General features: G+C 42.3%; 1 protein-coding gene across 1 annotated transcript in view; it reads left to right on the plus strand.

Moving 5' to 3' along the window:
* The window catches only part of LOC140371558 (uncharacterized), a 58,423-nt gene that overhangs the window by 17,355 nt on the left and 25,270 nt on the right, over nt 1–15,798 (plus strand). The window contains exons 2-10 of the mRNA XM_072458728.1: nt 5,093–7,571; nt 10,582–10,643; nt 10,862–10,894; nt 11,630–11,788; nt 12,926–13,455; nt 13,942–14,129; nt 14,743–14,871; nt 14,958–15,056; nt 15,178–15,248. Coding sequence (XP_072314829.1) covers nt 5,093–7,571; nt 10,582–10,643; nt 10,862–10,894; nt 11,630–11,788; nt 12,926–13,455; nt 13,942–14,129; nt 14,743–14,871; nt 14,958–15,056; nt 15,178–15,248 — 3,750 coding nt within the window. The remainder of the gene's footprint in view (nt 1–5,092; nt 7,572–10,581; nt 10,644–10,861; nt 10,895–11,629; nt 11,789–12,925; nt 13,456–13,941; nt 14,130–14,742; nt 14,872–14,957; nt 15,057–15,177; nt 15,249–15,798) is intronic.

Genomic DNA, 15,798 nt, shown 5'->3' on the forward strand with positions numbered 1-15,798 from the left:
TGAACGTCACGAGCTTCCGACGTGACAACGGTGGTCGATTCCTGCGTGTTTGAGTTCAACCCGCACGGTCCTGTTACTGAAGTACAAGTACAGCGACTCACGTAAAAGTATTTCAGGCGGGTTTTGAGGACTTTTGAGGTGTGGGGATTCTGAGTCGACAGTAGCGGAAGAATCGTACTCATCTCGTCCTGTGTATTTATGTTTTCGGTTGCTCAAAGCCGGGACTTGAACTTCGAAACCTTTAGGGTTTTTAAAGTCTATTTGAGAGTTTTTGAAGTCTATATTTAAGGTTTTTTAAGTCTGTATTCAAGGGTTTTTAGAGTCTGTATTTAAGGGTTTTTAAAGTCTGTATTTAAGGGTTTTTAAGTCTGTATTCAAGGGTTTTTAGAGTCTGTATTTAAGGGTTTTTAAAGTCTGTATTTAAGGGTTTTTAAGTCTGTATTCAAGGGTTTTTAGAGTCTGTATTTAAGGGTTTTTAAAGTCTGTATTTAAGGGTTTTTTAAGTCTGTATTTAAGGGTTTTGAAGTCTGTATTTAAGGGTTTTTAAGTCTGTATTTAAGGGTTTTTAAGTCTGTATTTAAGGGTTTTTAAGTCTGTATTTAAGGGTTTTGAAGTCTGTATTTAAGGGTTTTTAAGTCTGTATTTAAGGGTTTTTTAAGTCTGTATTTAAGGGTTTTGAAGTCTGTATTTAAGGGTTTTTAAGTCTGTATTTAAGGGTTTTTAAGTCTGTATTTAAGGGTTTTTTAGGTCTGTATTCAAGGTTTTTGAAGTCTGTATGTAAGGTTTTTTAAGTCTGTATTCAAGGTTTTTTAAGTCTATATTTAAGGTTTTCAAGTCTGTATTTAAGGTTTTTAAAGTCTGTATTTAAGGTTTTTAAGTCTGTATTTAAGGTTTTTTAAGTCTGTATTCAAGGTTTTTTAAGTCTATATTTAAGGTTTTCAAGTCTGTATTTAAGGTTTTTAAGTCTGTATTTAAGGGTTTTTTAAGTCTATATTTAAGGTTTTTAAGTCTGTATTTAAGGTTTTTAAAGTCTGTATTTAAGGTTTTTAAGTCTGTATTTAAGGTTTTTTAAGTCTGTATTCAAGGTTTTTTAAGTCTATATTTAAGGTTTTCAAGTCTGTATTTAAGGTTTTTAAGTCTGTATTTAAGGGTTTTTTAAGTCTATATTTAAGGTTTTTAAGTCTGTATTTAAGGTTTTTAAGTCTGTATTTAAGGGTTTTTTAAGTCTATATTTAAGGTTTTTAAGTCTGTATTTAAGGTTTTTAAGTCTGTATTTAAGGGCCAGGGTCAGTTCGGTCCTCCCGCAGACAGGGGTCGCACTCGTACCGCTCTGACTTCGACGCAAACGACGCAAAGGACCTGGCCTTCTTTTTCGGGACTTTACACTTCTTTTATTTTGTTGCTTTCACGGAATATCGTGAACGGTCGTGCCCCGTAACCCCGCCATAATCACAGGTATGCAGCTGAGGTGGCGCACGTGCAGAGACGGAGCCCGCGCGCGACACTCGGGCCGCGCGGGACCAGGAAACCGGCGCTAGCGTTAGCCGCGTTAGCCGCATTAGCCTTGTTAGCCGCTGGTCGAAAACACGTCCTTTTTTTCGTCTTTTAACCTTCAAATTCGCGCTTAATCTTCGCGCAAACGCCGCAAACGAGTGAATATCGCGCACGCCTTGTTTTGAGCGTTGTTTGGGGTTAAAACGTGATCGATGACGTTGTGTTTACAGCCGGGTACTTCCTGCTTTTCCTGCTAAAGTACACGCTCAGTAAATGGCCTAAGATAGTGACTATTGTTGCACGTTGGTGATGAAAGTGTTGCTATTGTTGACCCTTAGAATGTTTGTAAAGTAATAGAGCCACAAATTCTAGAATGCAGGTTAAAGTGAAGTTTTCAATGGGGAAAAAAACTAAATATAAATACTAAAATGTGCAAAATGTGGGTGATATTTTACCTTTTTTATATGGTAATTTGATAGATGATGATACCTAGTCATGTACCGCTAGTTTGGTTATAGTGGATTAATATTAACAGAAATAATAACCCTACAAATGTTATATACTTGACTATAAATTACACTTTTGTGACACTCGGATGTGGTGTTTTATCACGTTATCTTTTGTACAAAATGAGCAAACAGCCATTTCTTATATGGTAATTTGATAGATGATGATACCTAGTCATGTACTGGTAGTTTGGTTATAGTGGATTCATATTTACAGAAATAATAACCCTACAACAGTTTTTTTATATACTTGACCATACATTATACTATTGTGACACTCGGACGTCGTGTTTTATCACGTTATCTTTTGTACAAAATGAGCAAACTGCCATTTCTTATGTTTTTTTTTTATATATTCTGATATCTAGTCATGTACTGGTAGTTTAGTTATAGTGGATTCATATTTACAGAAATAATAACCCTACAAAAGTTATATACTTCACCAAAAATTATACTTTTGTGACTCTGACGTGGTATTTTATCATGTTTATCTTTTGTACAAGATGCGCGAACTGCAATTTCTTATTTGGTCATTTAATAGATGATGATACCTAGTCATGTATCGGTAGTTTGGTTATAGTGGATTCTTATTTAAATAATAACCCTAAAATAGTTATGCATCTACTTGACCATAAATTATACTTTTGTGACACTCGGACCTGGTGTTTTATCATTTTTATCTTTTGCACACGATAAACAAACTGCCCTTTCTCCCACGAGTGCGTAGATCTGACGTGTGGTGACCTTCAGTCCACCGTGTAAAAAAAGTGTATTATTGTTGCGTTATATCTTAAGTGATTGTTCAGTGTAGCTGTTCCGCACAGAGACTGACGCCGTTTACTGTTCTGCAACATCTTTACTGACCGTAGGTTCGCAGGTAGGTGAAGGATGTTGAAGGTTTGTTTTTTCCGGTGGTAAAAAAACAAAAACAAAATGGGGGATTCTTGGAGAAAAAAGTTGGGGAAAACTGGTTATAATGGGTTTGATTTTTGGTTATGAACATGTGGTCAAACGGACTGCAAATCCAGAGGAAACGAGTGCGCTAATCCATCTATGACACTTTTCCTTCTATTATTTTTATACAATTAATAGTATGTATAGCGCAGGATATAAAGCAATGATGTAAACAAAGCGCTTTGTCGTATTAAATGGTTGCGATGCCCTGCGTTGGTTCAGAAATGCCACATGGTCGAATAAAGTTTGAGTTGAGAGGGTTGAATGAATAACTTCTATGACTCACTCTAAAAATTAAGTGTTTCTGTCATTCATTTTGTTGCAGCTTGTGTTTTTTTTTTTTTTTATGAATTTTCTGAAGTTCAGCTCATACTTTTTAATAATATTGTACATTTATAATCCCGCTTTAGGATTAACATATTATCATTACTTATTCTTATTACTATTATTTTCTTCAGCAATATATCGCAAGCCAAACAGGGAGACAAAGTTTAGATGGATATTTAAAGGCGCACGAGGTAAACCACAAACTGTATTGAAATTCAAGATGGAGGTTGACTAAACAAATCCGTTTCAAATTGATGTTTTCCATATGAGCAGCTTTAAGTCTTTCAGTCACACTACTGTTTGTTGTGTTTTTCAGGCTAAGTCTGTTTTAAGAGAGAAATGTTGCTATTTCTTTGAAGATAAGATAAGATATTCCTTTATTGTCCCACATGGGGAAATTTCATTGGTGCAACGCAGGTAGATACAGAGGTAGATACAGAAGAACAGATCACTTATAGGAAGTCTGAAAAACACTTTCAGTAGAAGATCTCCTATAAATAAATAAAAACTCCCATAGACAAATAAATAAATACCATTGCATGTGATCCCGACAGTAATTGCACATGAATATGTGTCACGACAGCACATAGATTGCACATGAATTTCACAGTAATTGCACATGAATTCCAACAGCAATTGCACATACGACAGAATTGCACATCAGTATTAGGTTAGGTCAGTATTGCGCCGGGATAACGTGACGATCTCCGGGTGAGATGACTGTTCTCCGCAGTTTCATGAGTTCCTCCTTTGTGGAAACGCGGTACGGGCCGGAGCCGGGGGGCGGGGCCGGAGCCGGGGGACTCAGAGCCAAGACACATCGCAACGACACGACGAAAACACTCAATCCAGCCGAATAAAGTCAAAACAAGTTAATTTAAAGCGATTCCAGTGCGTGTCCTGATCGTTCGTGAAGTTCCTCTTTCATATAAACGTGTATATAAACGTGTATATAAACGTGTACCGACGACACGCCGTACTTTAGCGCGGCCTGAGGGCGCGGGGGGGGGGCTGGTGGGCTCGCTCGGAGCTAGCTCACGTCACAACAACACAACGACCGCAACAAAAAACGCTCAAATCCAGCCGGAAAAAGTCAAAAACAGTTGAATTAAAAAACTATTCCAGCGCGTGTCCCTATCGTACAGTAAAATAGAAAAAATATACTAACTATATTTACCAAATATAGGAGATAAAGCACAATAAGTGTGAGAAAGAAGAGAGAGCGTTTACACCGGGCTGCCAGCTGTACCAGAAGAACCGCCCCGTGTCCCGCATTCTTGTAACCGATATATGGACTTAGTCCGCGTTTGTGGCTTCTTAGACATTTTCTGTGCACATTGAGAATTGATGCTTGAGCTAACGAATCCTACACAGTTCTATTAAGAAATTGCCTCATCAATAAAATGCGGTTGCTCCATTAGTTACAGCTTTGAGATTGAGAGTTTAGTTTTGGCTCGAGCGAGGACCAGTGGACTATCAACAGCTCGTTAGTGGCAACTTGATAAAAATATGCATTTTTGCCATGCCCTTGTTACATTGATGGATTTTTATTATATTTTTTTATATATTACAACTTCTAATAAATGATTTATGGATCCCTACAAGGCTTATTATTTTTTAAACTGAAAAAACGTCTTTTTAGTAATCTTTTTCAGTTTGTGTCTTCAAGTTCTCTTGTTTGTTCTGTCCAAACTCTGGTGTATTGAACAGGACTCTCCAGCTGATCCCAGACGAGCCCAGATGAACCGAAGACCACCTCTCCAAGTTGTTTGCCCCAGTTTCTGTTTAGTAACTCCTGTTCTGTTTTTCAGCGTTGCATTAACAAGCCCTCTGATTGGAGGGCTCCCTGGGAGCTCTCTCCTGATTGGCCCACAGGCTGCTTCTCTACAGCTAGCTCAGCTCCAGGCGCAGCTAGCACTGACACAGATAAACCCATTGACTGTTAGCAGCAGAGCTAACTCCAGCGCTGCTGCTCCTTCACCCACTGCATCTGCCATCAGTCTCCTGAACCTGCTCAAAATCGCCAACAACATGTACAACCCGTACGGCAACCAGAGGCAGGGCCAGGGGCAGTATGGAGCAAACGTCAACCCAGACCGTGACTCTCGGATGGGTACAACCAACATAGGGCCCTTCAACCCTCCTGGAGCCTCTGGATCTTCAAACCCTCTGTCCAGCAGGCCCCTGTTTTCACAGCCCATGTCCTACAGACCTGAGCCGAGCCGATCTGACTTGGACCGGAACATCGACCTCCAGCTGAGCAGAGCCCGAGAGCAGTCCTCCACTCAGCCACCCTTGCAGAGGAAACCCCAGGGAGATGAGACCTACTCCCCCTTCTCCACCTACTCATCCTCCAGCTACTCTGGCCCCTCTTCAGCCTCCAGCTACTCTGCCCCGCCTTCGGCCTCCAGCTACTCTGGCCCCTCTTCAGCCTCCAGCTACTCTGCCCCGCCTTCGGCCTCCAGCTACTCTGGCCCCTCTTCAGCCTCCAGCTACTCTGCCCCGCCTTCGGCCTCCAGCTACTCTGGCCCCTCTTCAGCCTCCAGCTACTCTGCCCCGCCTTCAGCCTCCAGCTACTCTGCCCCGCCTTCAGCCTCCAGCTACTCTGCCCCGCCTTCGGGCTCCAGCTACTCTGCCTCGCCTTCGGGCTCCAGCTACTCTGCCCCGCCTTCGGGCTCCAGCTACTCTGCCCCGCCTTCGGGCTCCAGCTACTCTGCCCCGCCTTCGGGCTCCAGCTACTCTGGCCCCTCTTTGGGCTCCAGCTACTCTGCCCCGCCTTCGGGCTCCAGCTACTCTGCCCCGCCTTCGGGCTCCAGCTACTCTGCCCCGCCTTCGGGCTCCAGCTACTCTGCCCCATCTTCGGCCTCCAGCTACTCTGCCCCCTCCCACTCTGCCCCGTCCTATTCTGCCCCGTCTTCTGCCTCCACTTACTCTGCCACCTCCTCTTCTGCCCCTCGGCAGCCTTCCGGAACCTCGGATACTGACGGTGGCGTAAGTGGATCACTGAGTTGGCTTTTGAACCTGACCAAATCCTCCTCAGCAGAACCACGGTCATTCGTAACCTCTTCTTCCAGCTCCAATTTTCTCAACACCGGAGACTCTCAAAGTAATCGCAGTGAGTCTGGCATTCCAGGACTAGGAGATTATCCAGACAGAGAAATGCCTACACCTTCCCAAAGGAAAGACCCAAATACATCTAAATACAGCGCCACGACAGCTGCCAACATTCTCCGCCATTTTAACTTGGAGAAAGAGGATCTTGAACAACTGATATCTTACCCCGAAGACGAAATTACACCTGATAACTTACCGCTTATCCTGCGTCAAATACGTGTTGAGAAGAACCGGAAGTCGGTAGCCCAGCCCTCCTCTTATAAAGACACTTTGCCATCGAGAACGGATGTTGATAGTCGTCAAGACCCTAAGGGAAATAAAGTTATGGACTATGCAAAGAAAGACATGCCAGCTTCAATGGACTATAATATGGACAGATCACCCTTGCAAAGCTCCACATCGAGATGCTATGCGAAAGATATTCCCCCAATTCCAAGTAAAGCTGACATGGACAAGTTGGCCGTTTTGCAGCCGAGTAAAGTCATCGAATATGGACATACTGGGAAATACACGGGAGGAACTGAGAGTATGGGTACAATTGCAAGAGCTATCCAAGGTATTATGAAGATTGATACAGGTGTTATAAGGCAACCACTTCAAACGTCGACAACTTCATCCACACCCGCAAAACCCGTTAGCAATTTGGTGTTGCCATCCCAAGACAAAGTTGGCCCCGCAGCTAGTTTCTCTTCATTGTTTTCGTCGACTTTTAAATCGGCAAGTTCACAGCCGACCAACAAACTCACAACGAAGCAAAACGTCAAGTCCGAAACGACCCAGAAGACCGGCGTCATCCTCGTCGACAGCATCCAGAAACGGGAAGACGGGCTCAGAAAGCAAGCGCCGTCACTTTCGGTATCCTCTAAGAAAATGATGGGTTTTCCCACAAGCGCAAGCGCAAGGCCAATTCCAACCCTCTCCAGGAGCACCGCCGGACGCCCCGCGATCGTCCCACAAGAGAAGCCGATGCTGGGCAAGCCGTCGATGAAGGGGAATTTGGTGCCAGTGACGCAGACCCCCATGACGAAACCGCCGCCATCACCCGCTACAACAAAGCCTTCGACCTCGGTGAAAGGCTTACCCACCTCGGCTATGATGCAGGACTACGCCGCTGCTTCACCGAGGTCCTTTCCTCATACCTGTTGTCTGTGTCACAAAGAATGTCTCCATATGAAGGTGAGTGGTCAACTGCTCTCTCTTCTGTCCCCTTTACTTAAAACTCCACAATAAAAATGTAATTACAATTGTGGTTTAATTCATTAGTTTGTACATCGTTTGGGATACCTCTTAATGTTTTGTTGAATTTGTATTTTGAACACCAATGATTACCCTGACAAAAGTAATGTGCAAGATCCCATATTATGCTTACTTTGTCTAAGTTATGAGGCATCAAATTGTGCACCTTGGTTGACTTTACGTTGTCAATTTTACATTGTGCATTTCTTGCGCTAACTTGATTTTATAGATTCATATATTGACATCATATGGTGATGGAAGTCTGGGTGCTTCTGTCACGTAACCAGATACTGTGAATATTTAAAGTGGGACTAAACTTCAAAACTCCAGACACCACAGAAAGTAGATGGTGGAGGGAGAGTAGGGGCGGGGGCTGGATCAACAAACTGCCTGCATGAACTCGGGTCACAGTGAACGTGCTCACGGCTTTGGTACAGAATTGCCAAGCCTCATTTATGCTCTTAAGATGGACATGTGTATGAATACACATACATGTGTGCGCACTCTTAAGATGTATATGTGTATAAATACACATGTGTGCGCACTCTTAAGATGGACATGTGTATGAATACACATACATGTGTGCGCACTCTTAAGATGTATATGTGTATAAATACACATGTGTGCGCACTCTTAAGATGGACATGTGTATGAATACACATACATGTGTGCGCACTCTTAAGATGGACATGTGTATGAATACACATACATGTGTGCGCACTCTTAAGATGTATATGTGTATAAATACACATGTGTGCGCACTCTTAAGATGGACATGTGTATGAATACACATACATGTGTGCGCACTCTTAAGATGTATATGTGTATAAATACACATGTGTGCGCACTCTTAAGATGGACATGTGTATGAATACACATACATGTGTGCGCACTCTTAAGATGTATATGTGTATAAATACACATACATGTGTGCGCAGTCTCAAGTTTGTCCCCAGTGTCTTTTGATCCGTGTCCAATGCTAATGCCCAGAGCTTGTGGATGTGCAGTGACAGATCTGTACTTTGTTTTGCTCACATTTAGAAATGGTTGAAATATAAATGCACTGACTGTAACTACATTTGGAACTTACAATTGAGCATAAAAGAGCCTTAGATTAGATCAAGCTTTATTGTCCTCTTTGGGACATTTGTCCTCTGAATTTGACCCATCCTTCAGTGCCTGGGGCGTCTCCTCGAGCAGTGGATGCTGCCCATCTCCAGATATTGAGCTTAATTTAATTTGGTCAACTTCGTTTGAGGATTTTACCTATTGTGCGTGTTTTGGGTTGTTGGGGGCAACTGCAGTGCCCCTGAGGGAAAACACCCAAATACAGTGAGAAACAGAAAGGCCCTTTTGCTCTGAAGTGAGTTCTAGCCACTCTACCACCCAGAGCCTCTTTGCTAAAGTGGCAGAGTTTAACCATAGCTGGAACCATGCTCTCGATTTTTGACAGATTGTGTATTATTTTTCATCTTTATTTGATGATGGCCAGTTGTCTTGAGCTTTAGACCGCTAAGCGTCCAAATTGCTCCTAAAATGCCATGTTTACACAGTTTAGTTTCAAGTACGTTTATTTAGGGTTAAGTCCCACTTAAAAAAAAAAAAAAGCATAATATGGGATCTTTTTCAATATTGCATGAGGTCAAGTACTTTATATGAAAAGAAGATCCCAAGAGTCAAGAAGACGGATGTGGTGAAGAGACACATGCTGACCAACCCTCTGCCAGACCTAGTCCAACTCTCCCGTTGGAAGATGACAATTTCGACCGGTGGAACTTCTGTACATTGTATATTTTCAGTCAAATTTGTCATACTATTCTCTTTGTATTTCATTTAGGCAAAATTGTGCTTTTTTATTGTGTTTTCACTGTTTTTTTTTTTTATGGACTTGTGTGTCAACTCTCACGAGCCGCATCGCACTTTCACCCATATTTTTCCTCTCTAACTTTGGATGGATTTACTTTCCAAGCTGGCGCCGCCCGCATTTTCCCACCGCACTCCTGACATGACGATTCAAGTATCACCAAAAAAGGATTTCTCGACCAGCCACAGAAACTGGACTTGGATCTTCTTGCCACGGGCACTGGAAGATGAAAAATAAAAGTGTCATTGTTCTTGTAAATAGGATTGTTGCATGGTTTAGGCAGGGATAGACCTGCGGTTCTCAAACTTTGCCAAGTAGCAGTTCCATTCCTTGCCTTTTGTGTGTTTCAGAAACCGGCCTTAAGACAAATATTGACTGCACGTACATGTCATCATTAACTCCCTTTTTTTATGCTTATTTTTCCACACGCACAATAATATACGGCTTTCCCATTATCGTCCTAAATGTTTTGCTACAAAGGCGAGTTCGAGAACCACTGGTCCATTGAAATGATCTATGATGGTAATTCTAAACCAGGAGCTAGCATTGTGGGGTTATCTAGATTGTTCTTATTTCCCCTGTTCGCCCAAAGACTTTCATACACAGATGAGGTGAAGAGTGTGAATGCATTTTGTGTGAAATGAGGCAGGTCCAATAGTTAATTGGGCAATGATGAGTTCAAAAACAATGATGTGGTGGTTTTCCGTAAAAAGCTCCTGGTCACACTTGTTAAGATGTATAGTTTCTTCGACAATGTTTTACAGACGCTTTGTATTTTTGTGTTGCCGTGGACGTTCCTACTTCAAACACTGAAAACTGAGCCGTGTTTTTTTTTTTTCACGAACTCAAAAGAAAATATCAAGAAAACCTGATTTGCCACGTGAGAAGATTCTTCCTTGCATTTTTTTTTTTTTAGATATATTTTTTTACTTTTATTTCGAACCAGGATGGACTCAAGTTCTTCTGTGTTGTTTTTCCCCTACCGATTTTACTAAACTAAAATAATATGCTGATAATATGAAGATTTTTTTTTTTTTACATAGTTGAAAATTCTGATTTCTAACTCTTCACTGTTTTGTTCACTAGGATTGGATTTCTCACCAGAACTCCCCCCTTCACATTGAGAAGTGCAAGTTTCTCCGTCTGATGTCAGTAATTTTGTATTTTATCTTAAATTATTACAAATTGGCTTCGTGTATGTAAAGGTTTGCTGTGGGGCAGAAAGCAAGATTTAGATTGTTTCGCTTCAGGATTTTTACATTATAACTGATGTAGTTTTCTACTTTTCCTGCTTTCTTTGAAGCAATATTGGATTTGTATTTATTTAAAACTGTCTTCACGTACCGTTTTATACCTTTTATTCCAGTTATCCAGAGTGGGATGGTGAAGTAACAGCCAGGTAAACGCCATTGATGTAATATAAAGTACTAATTTGTAAAAAAAAGAAGAAAAAAAATCCCACCACACATCACACTTATTTGACAAAGCATCAATCTGATTTATTTTTTCAAAATTACAACCCACTAAAGTAGGGCTGCACAGTCTGGGGAAGAACTAAGCGTTTTTTCTGATGAGATGTGTGATTAGATCTGGATTTATATTTGTGTTCAAAGATCACGTTTAAATTCAAATGGACAAGACTTACTTAAATTTGCCCATAAACAATAACAAACTATTGAAGACTTGCATGTAATTCAGAGCAGCTTTGAACTAATAGTTAGCAGCATTATTAGTTTTTTTAATGGCCTTTTAAACATGCATGTGTACCCTTTGCTTTTGTGTCTTAAACAATGTATGTACTGGAAGCATTACTTTAAATTCATTACTATACATCAGTGAGGTGTTCCCTCAGCAGGATTGGTGTTAACACTCCATCTCCTGGCAGCAGAGGGAATTGTAACAGCCCCAACACGCTAATGTGAGCATGCAGTTGTAATGAACATAATTTGAGGCAGAACGAGTCTGGTGATGATTTATCGACTTTAAAACGGCACAAAAGGAGACAAAATGACCTTTGACGTCTCTAAATTGGGGGATTTTGAACGTTTTTTTGTGACGTTCAGTGAAGGCGAGAGAGACGGAGACACCAGTACACCGTAAGAAAACCTCCGCCTTGTTTTTCTCTTCGCTCCAGAGACTCCGCTCTCCTCACCGCTCCTCCGCCGGTTTCGGCCAGCCAGCCGCCGAAATACCAGAGGAGTCGCTCTCGTTCCTTCAGCCCCGGATGGCAGTTCAACTCCGAGCGCAGGGACAAGCGGCGCAGCAGGTCCCACTCCCCTCCACACCGGCGCAGGTCTGGACCAACCACAGCACACGACGCATTTGCAAGACAACGCGCAGCGACGCAACTGATCGCCGTTATTATCACGCGTCCTAAAGGGAAGAGGATCACATCAAGGGCTTAAAACGCTGAGATAAACTGTCTGTTGCGCAAGGTTATTTTTAGAGCCTACATAAAGTAAATTAACATGCTCCACATAATGAAAACTGCCACCTCATCTCTGTGTGAATATGCCTGTCATATGTAACTGCTTTCACTTCAGATTTACAGTTTATCCTGGGAAATACTCGTTTCTTAGTTGTATTTTAATTTCCCGATTTGCTTCCAAGCCGCCATGTTTGTTTTTGACACGGTTTCTACGATTGGTTAATTGGCCAGTAAATAATAGTTCAGACAGGATACTATTCCAGAATATTCATATTTGTAAGAGAAGGCAGGAAAAGTCCACACTTAACCTTTATAATGGCAGGTTTAGAGGAGAGTTCTACACACAATCTCAAAGTGACTTCATGACGATTATTTGAAGCTGATGGGGCGAAGTGTTAAGATAAGATAAGCCTTCATTTGTCCACAATGGGGAAATTTCGGCGTTGCAACACAAGTAGATACAGAAGAAAAGAACAGATAACTTATAGGAAGTTTTAAAAAACACTTAATAGAAAAACTCTTATAAACAAAACTCTAATGGACAGAACCTCTCATATTCTCAATAAGGAATAGAAAAAAACAAAACAAAAAAAAGATAATAAAACAAAGATTACAAAATAATACTAATAATAGTGGTAAAGTAAACACTCTTATTTACAGCAGTTCTATGCACAGCGGTACAAGCAGAGGATTAGTTCCGGTTGAGAGAAAACCACAGATGACTTTACACTCACTAATGCACATGTGCCCAACAACCCAACCCAAGATAATCTGCATTTCTGCTAAATGTTTGAGCACATCAGGCATGTTTGTTTGGGTTTGTTTACTTCACCCTTGGCTTCCGCCCAAACCACACACTGCCCAGTGATTGGCAGTCGTTCAGGCCTGATCGTGGGAGCCTGGCCAGATGCATTCTTACGTTTGCCTCATGAAATGAATCTTGCTGGTCCGCGGAATGAATATGCAGTACGTCCGTTTTCATTGTGCCGTTACTGCCTCTAGATCCCCGTCTTCGTCGCACCGCGCCCGATCCCGAAGTCGCGAGCGCCGGGACTCTCCCCCTCGGCGAGCGTCGGAACGGAGACGGAGGGCGTCGCCGCCGAAGCGATCGGAGGAGAGGAGATCGCCGCCGCGCCGGAATGAGGGTCGCCACGCTTCACAGAGACACTCGGAGGAAAGGCGCTCGCCTCCGAGGACCAGGACGCGAACGCCGCCGCGGAGCCGAGAGAGACGCTACTCCCCTCTGCCATACTCGCCCGACAGATTCACGCCTCCGAGGTACGCGGCCTCCAGGTATTCTCCAGCGAGGTACACGCCACCTAGAGGATTTGTCCGCTACACGCCGCCTAGAGGCCACGAGAGAGAATCGCTGTCGCCCTGGAGGGACCGGGATGAGTCGCGAGCTCGGTCCAGGGGCAGCAGAGAGACGCGCTCTTCCTCCGATAAACGGTCGACGCACAAATCGGCGGCTCAGAGGAAGAAGCAGAACGAGCTGGAGAAGATGACGAAGCAAGCGCTCGAGAGTTCATCGGGTGAGTCGGTGTTGTCTGTCGGAAACTCGCTCATCACATCATCTAATACCGTATTTTCCGGACTATAAGTCGCACTTTTTTTCATAGTTTTGGCCGGGGTGCGACTTTTATTTATACATATATACTTGTACTTATACTCCGGAGCAACTTATACGTGATATCTGTTATGTTCACACTTGCAACCGCATTTCATCCTCCAGTGCAACTTATGTATGTTTTTTTTCTTCTCTATTATGCATTTTTTGGCTGGTGCGACTTATACTTCAGAAAAAGTGTGGTGGGCCAGGGGGAAAAAAGAGGGATTTTCTGATTAACAGCGTCTAATTTGCAAGAGTATTAAAACACACGGATGACATTAATTTAACTTTGAGCGAGTCGATGGTGAAGGGAACCAATATGACTCGGTTAAAAGACGAATTGCGTATGATATAGCTCCTTTTAATCAAAGTTAAATTATAGGGAACGTGTTCTTGTGGCTGTTTTCAGCTCTTAAGTCTCTGGCAAACACGGCGGACCTGCCCGCCCTGGCCGAGATGCTGGTGCCCGTTATCATGTCGCAGATGAAGAAAATAAACCCTGCTGCAGTGCCCTCTACAGGCACAAAGAAGAAAGTGCTAAAGAAACCCACCACAACTACAGGGAAAAAGACGATCAGCACTGCAGCCAAGCCCACGGTCAGTATAACACACGGCCGAGCCTGGCAATATTCTTATCTGTACTTTTTTAGGAAAATTTGTGCAATTTATCCACACATTTTGAATATCGTTTGCTTTCCAATATAAAGGTATGGCCATACACTCACATTCCTGTAGGATTTATGTATAAATACTGTTTATGGAATATCTTCAAAACGGTCGCAAATCTGGTTAGAAAAAAAGGTCGTCCAAAAAAAAAAAGGATTCCTAGAATACTAAAACTTCTATTGAGAAAATCGCATAAATCAGACAAATTTGGACCTTTCCTGAACAGTTTTAGAAGAATCTTAATTTTTGTATTTATTTTTTTGGAAGTTAAAAATTGGGCACGTATCTATTTAGCCTTTCCTTAAGTTGCAAATTTGAAAGTGTGACACCCCATGACACCCAGACACAAGTTGGGAGGACTCCTTTGACTATATTTCATTTCACCTAATTAGATTTTGCTGCCCTGATAGAATAACTGTCATAACGAACATAATCCTGTTAAAAAAAAAAGGGCTTCAACATCTAAAATCCATGTTTATATTCTTTTTGTTTCATCTTCCAAGCCGTCATTTGAGTTTTCAAAGCGTGTATGTGTGTTCTTTAGGCTGTGAAACCCTCGACGATGGTGAGGTTGGGCTCCATCATCCCCCCTCTGTCTCACGACGATGTGGTGGGCTTTGCAGAACTATTCGGGAAAACAAAATCCGTTTTACTGTTTCGGCAAAAACACCAGGTTTGATCCTTTCCATCCGACTTCTGTGTCGGACACTGTTTCATTGTGTGTGTGTTTCTATACAAGTTGTACACCTTGTCTTGTAGGCTGTGGTGTGTTTTGAGAACGAGGAAGACGCCAAGAAACTGCGAAACGCTAAAGACATTCAAATCAAAGAGCATCCGGTCACCATCGTCAGATACAAGGTCGATTAGAATACCATCTACTGTGCATTCTGTAGATGTAAAATTATTTGTTTTAGGGTTCACTTTAACCAAAATGTGTGTTTTTAAAAGATTCTAATAGTCCACATGCCATGCTTTTCAGGAGGCAGTGTCCTCGATCCAAAGGAAATCTCCAGTGTCTGCGCTCAAAAAACCCTTGAAGTCTGCTGTAAAGTAAGAGTTTTCTGATAATCATTTTAGGCTGAAACGCTACCTTTTTTATTGAGCTCCTGCACCAGCATGGAGGTGGTGGTGGCGGCGTTTGTTTTGCGTTTCCGTTGTCATTGCTAACGACGTCGGCGGCAACGATCAGACTTTATCAGCATTTCAGAGGTTACGGATTGTTTTTTACGCTCCGGGATAGACATACTATCAGGGGCTGAAGAAAGACTGAGCATTTGACTGGACAGACAAAGCTCCAGGTCGATGAGAAGTGGGGTTGTGCAATTCCACTAGACCAGCAGTGAGTCCAGACGCTCATTAACTAATACTAATGTTTGGGTTTTGATTTGGGGAAGGATTCATTCATGTACAGGGTTTATAATCAGATGTATTCACTCGCGTCATAAAATATCTAGAGACACTATTTGATGATATCAGAAGGTGGAAAAGTGAATTGGATGTTAAGATTTTTGCAGGTTCTAAACTCTTGAAAAAGCACACTCGCTCGTGACACGCCAATGTTCAATCCAATTAGTTTTCAAGCCGTATTTACGTCTGCATT

This window comes from Eucyclogobius newberryi, unplaced genomic scaffold (assembly GCF_026437365.1).
Source record: "Eucyclogobius newberryi isolate DKJ021-1_F unplaced genomic scaffold, fEucNew1.0.hap1 SCAF_22, whole genome shotgun sequence".
Taxonomy (NCBI): domain Eukaryota; kingdom Metazoa; phylum Chordata; class Actinopteri; order Gobiiformes; family Gobiidae; genus Eucyclogobius; species Eucyclogobius newberryi.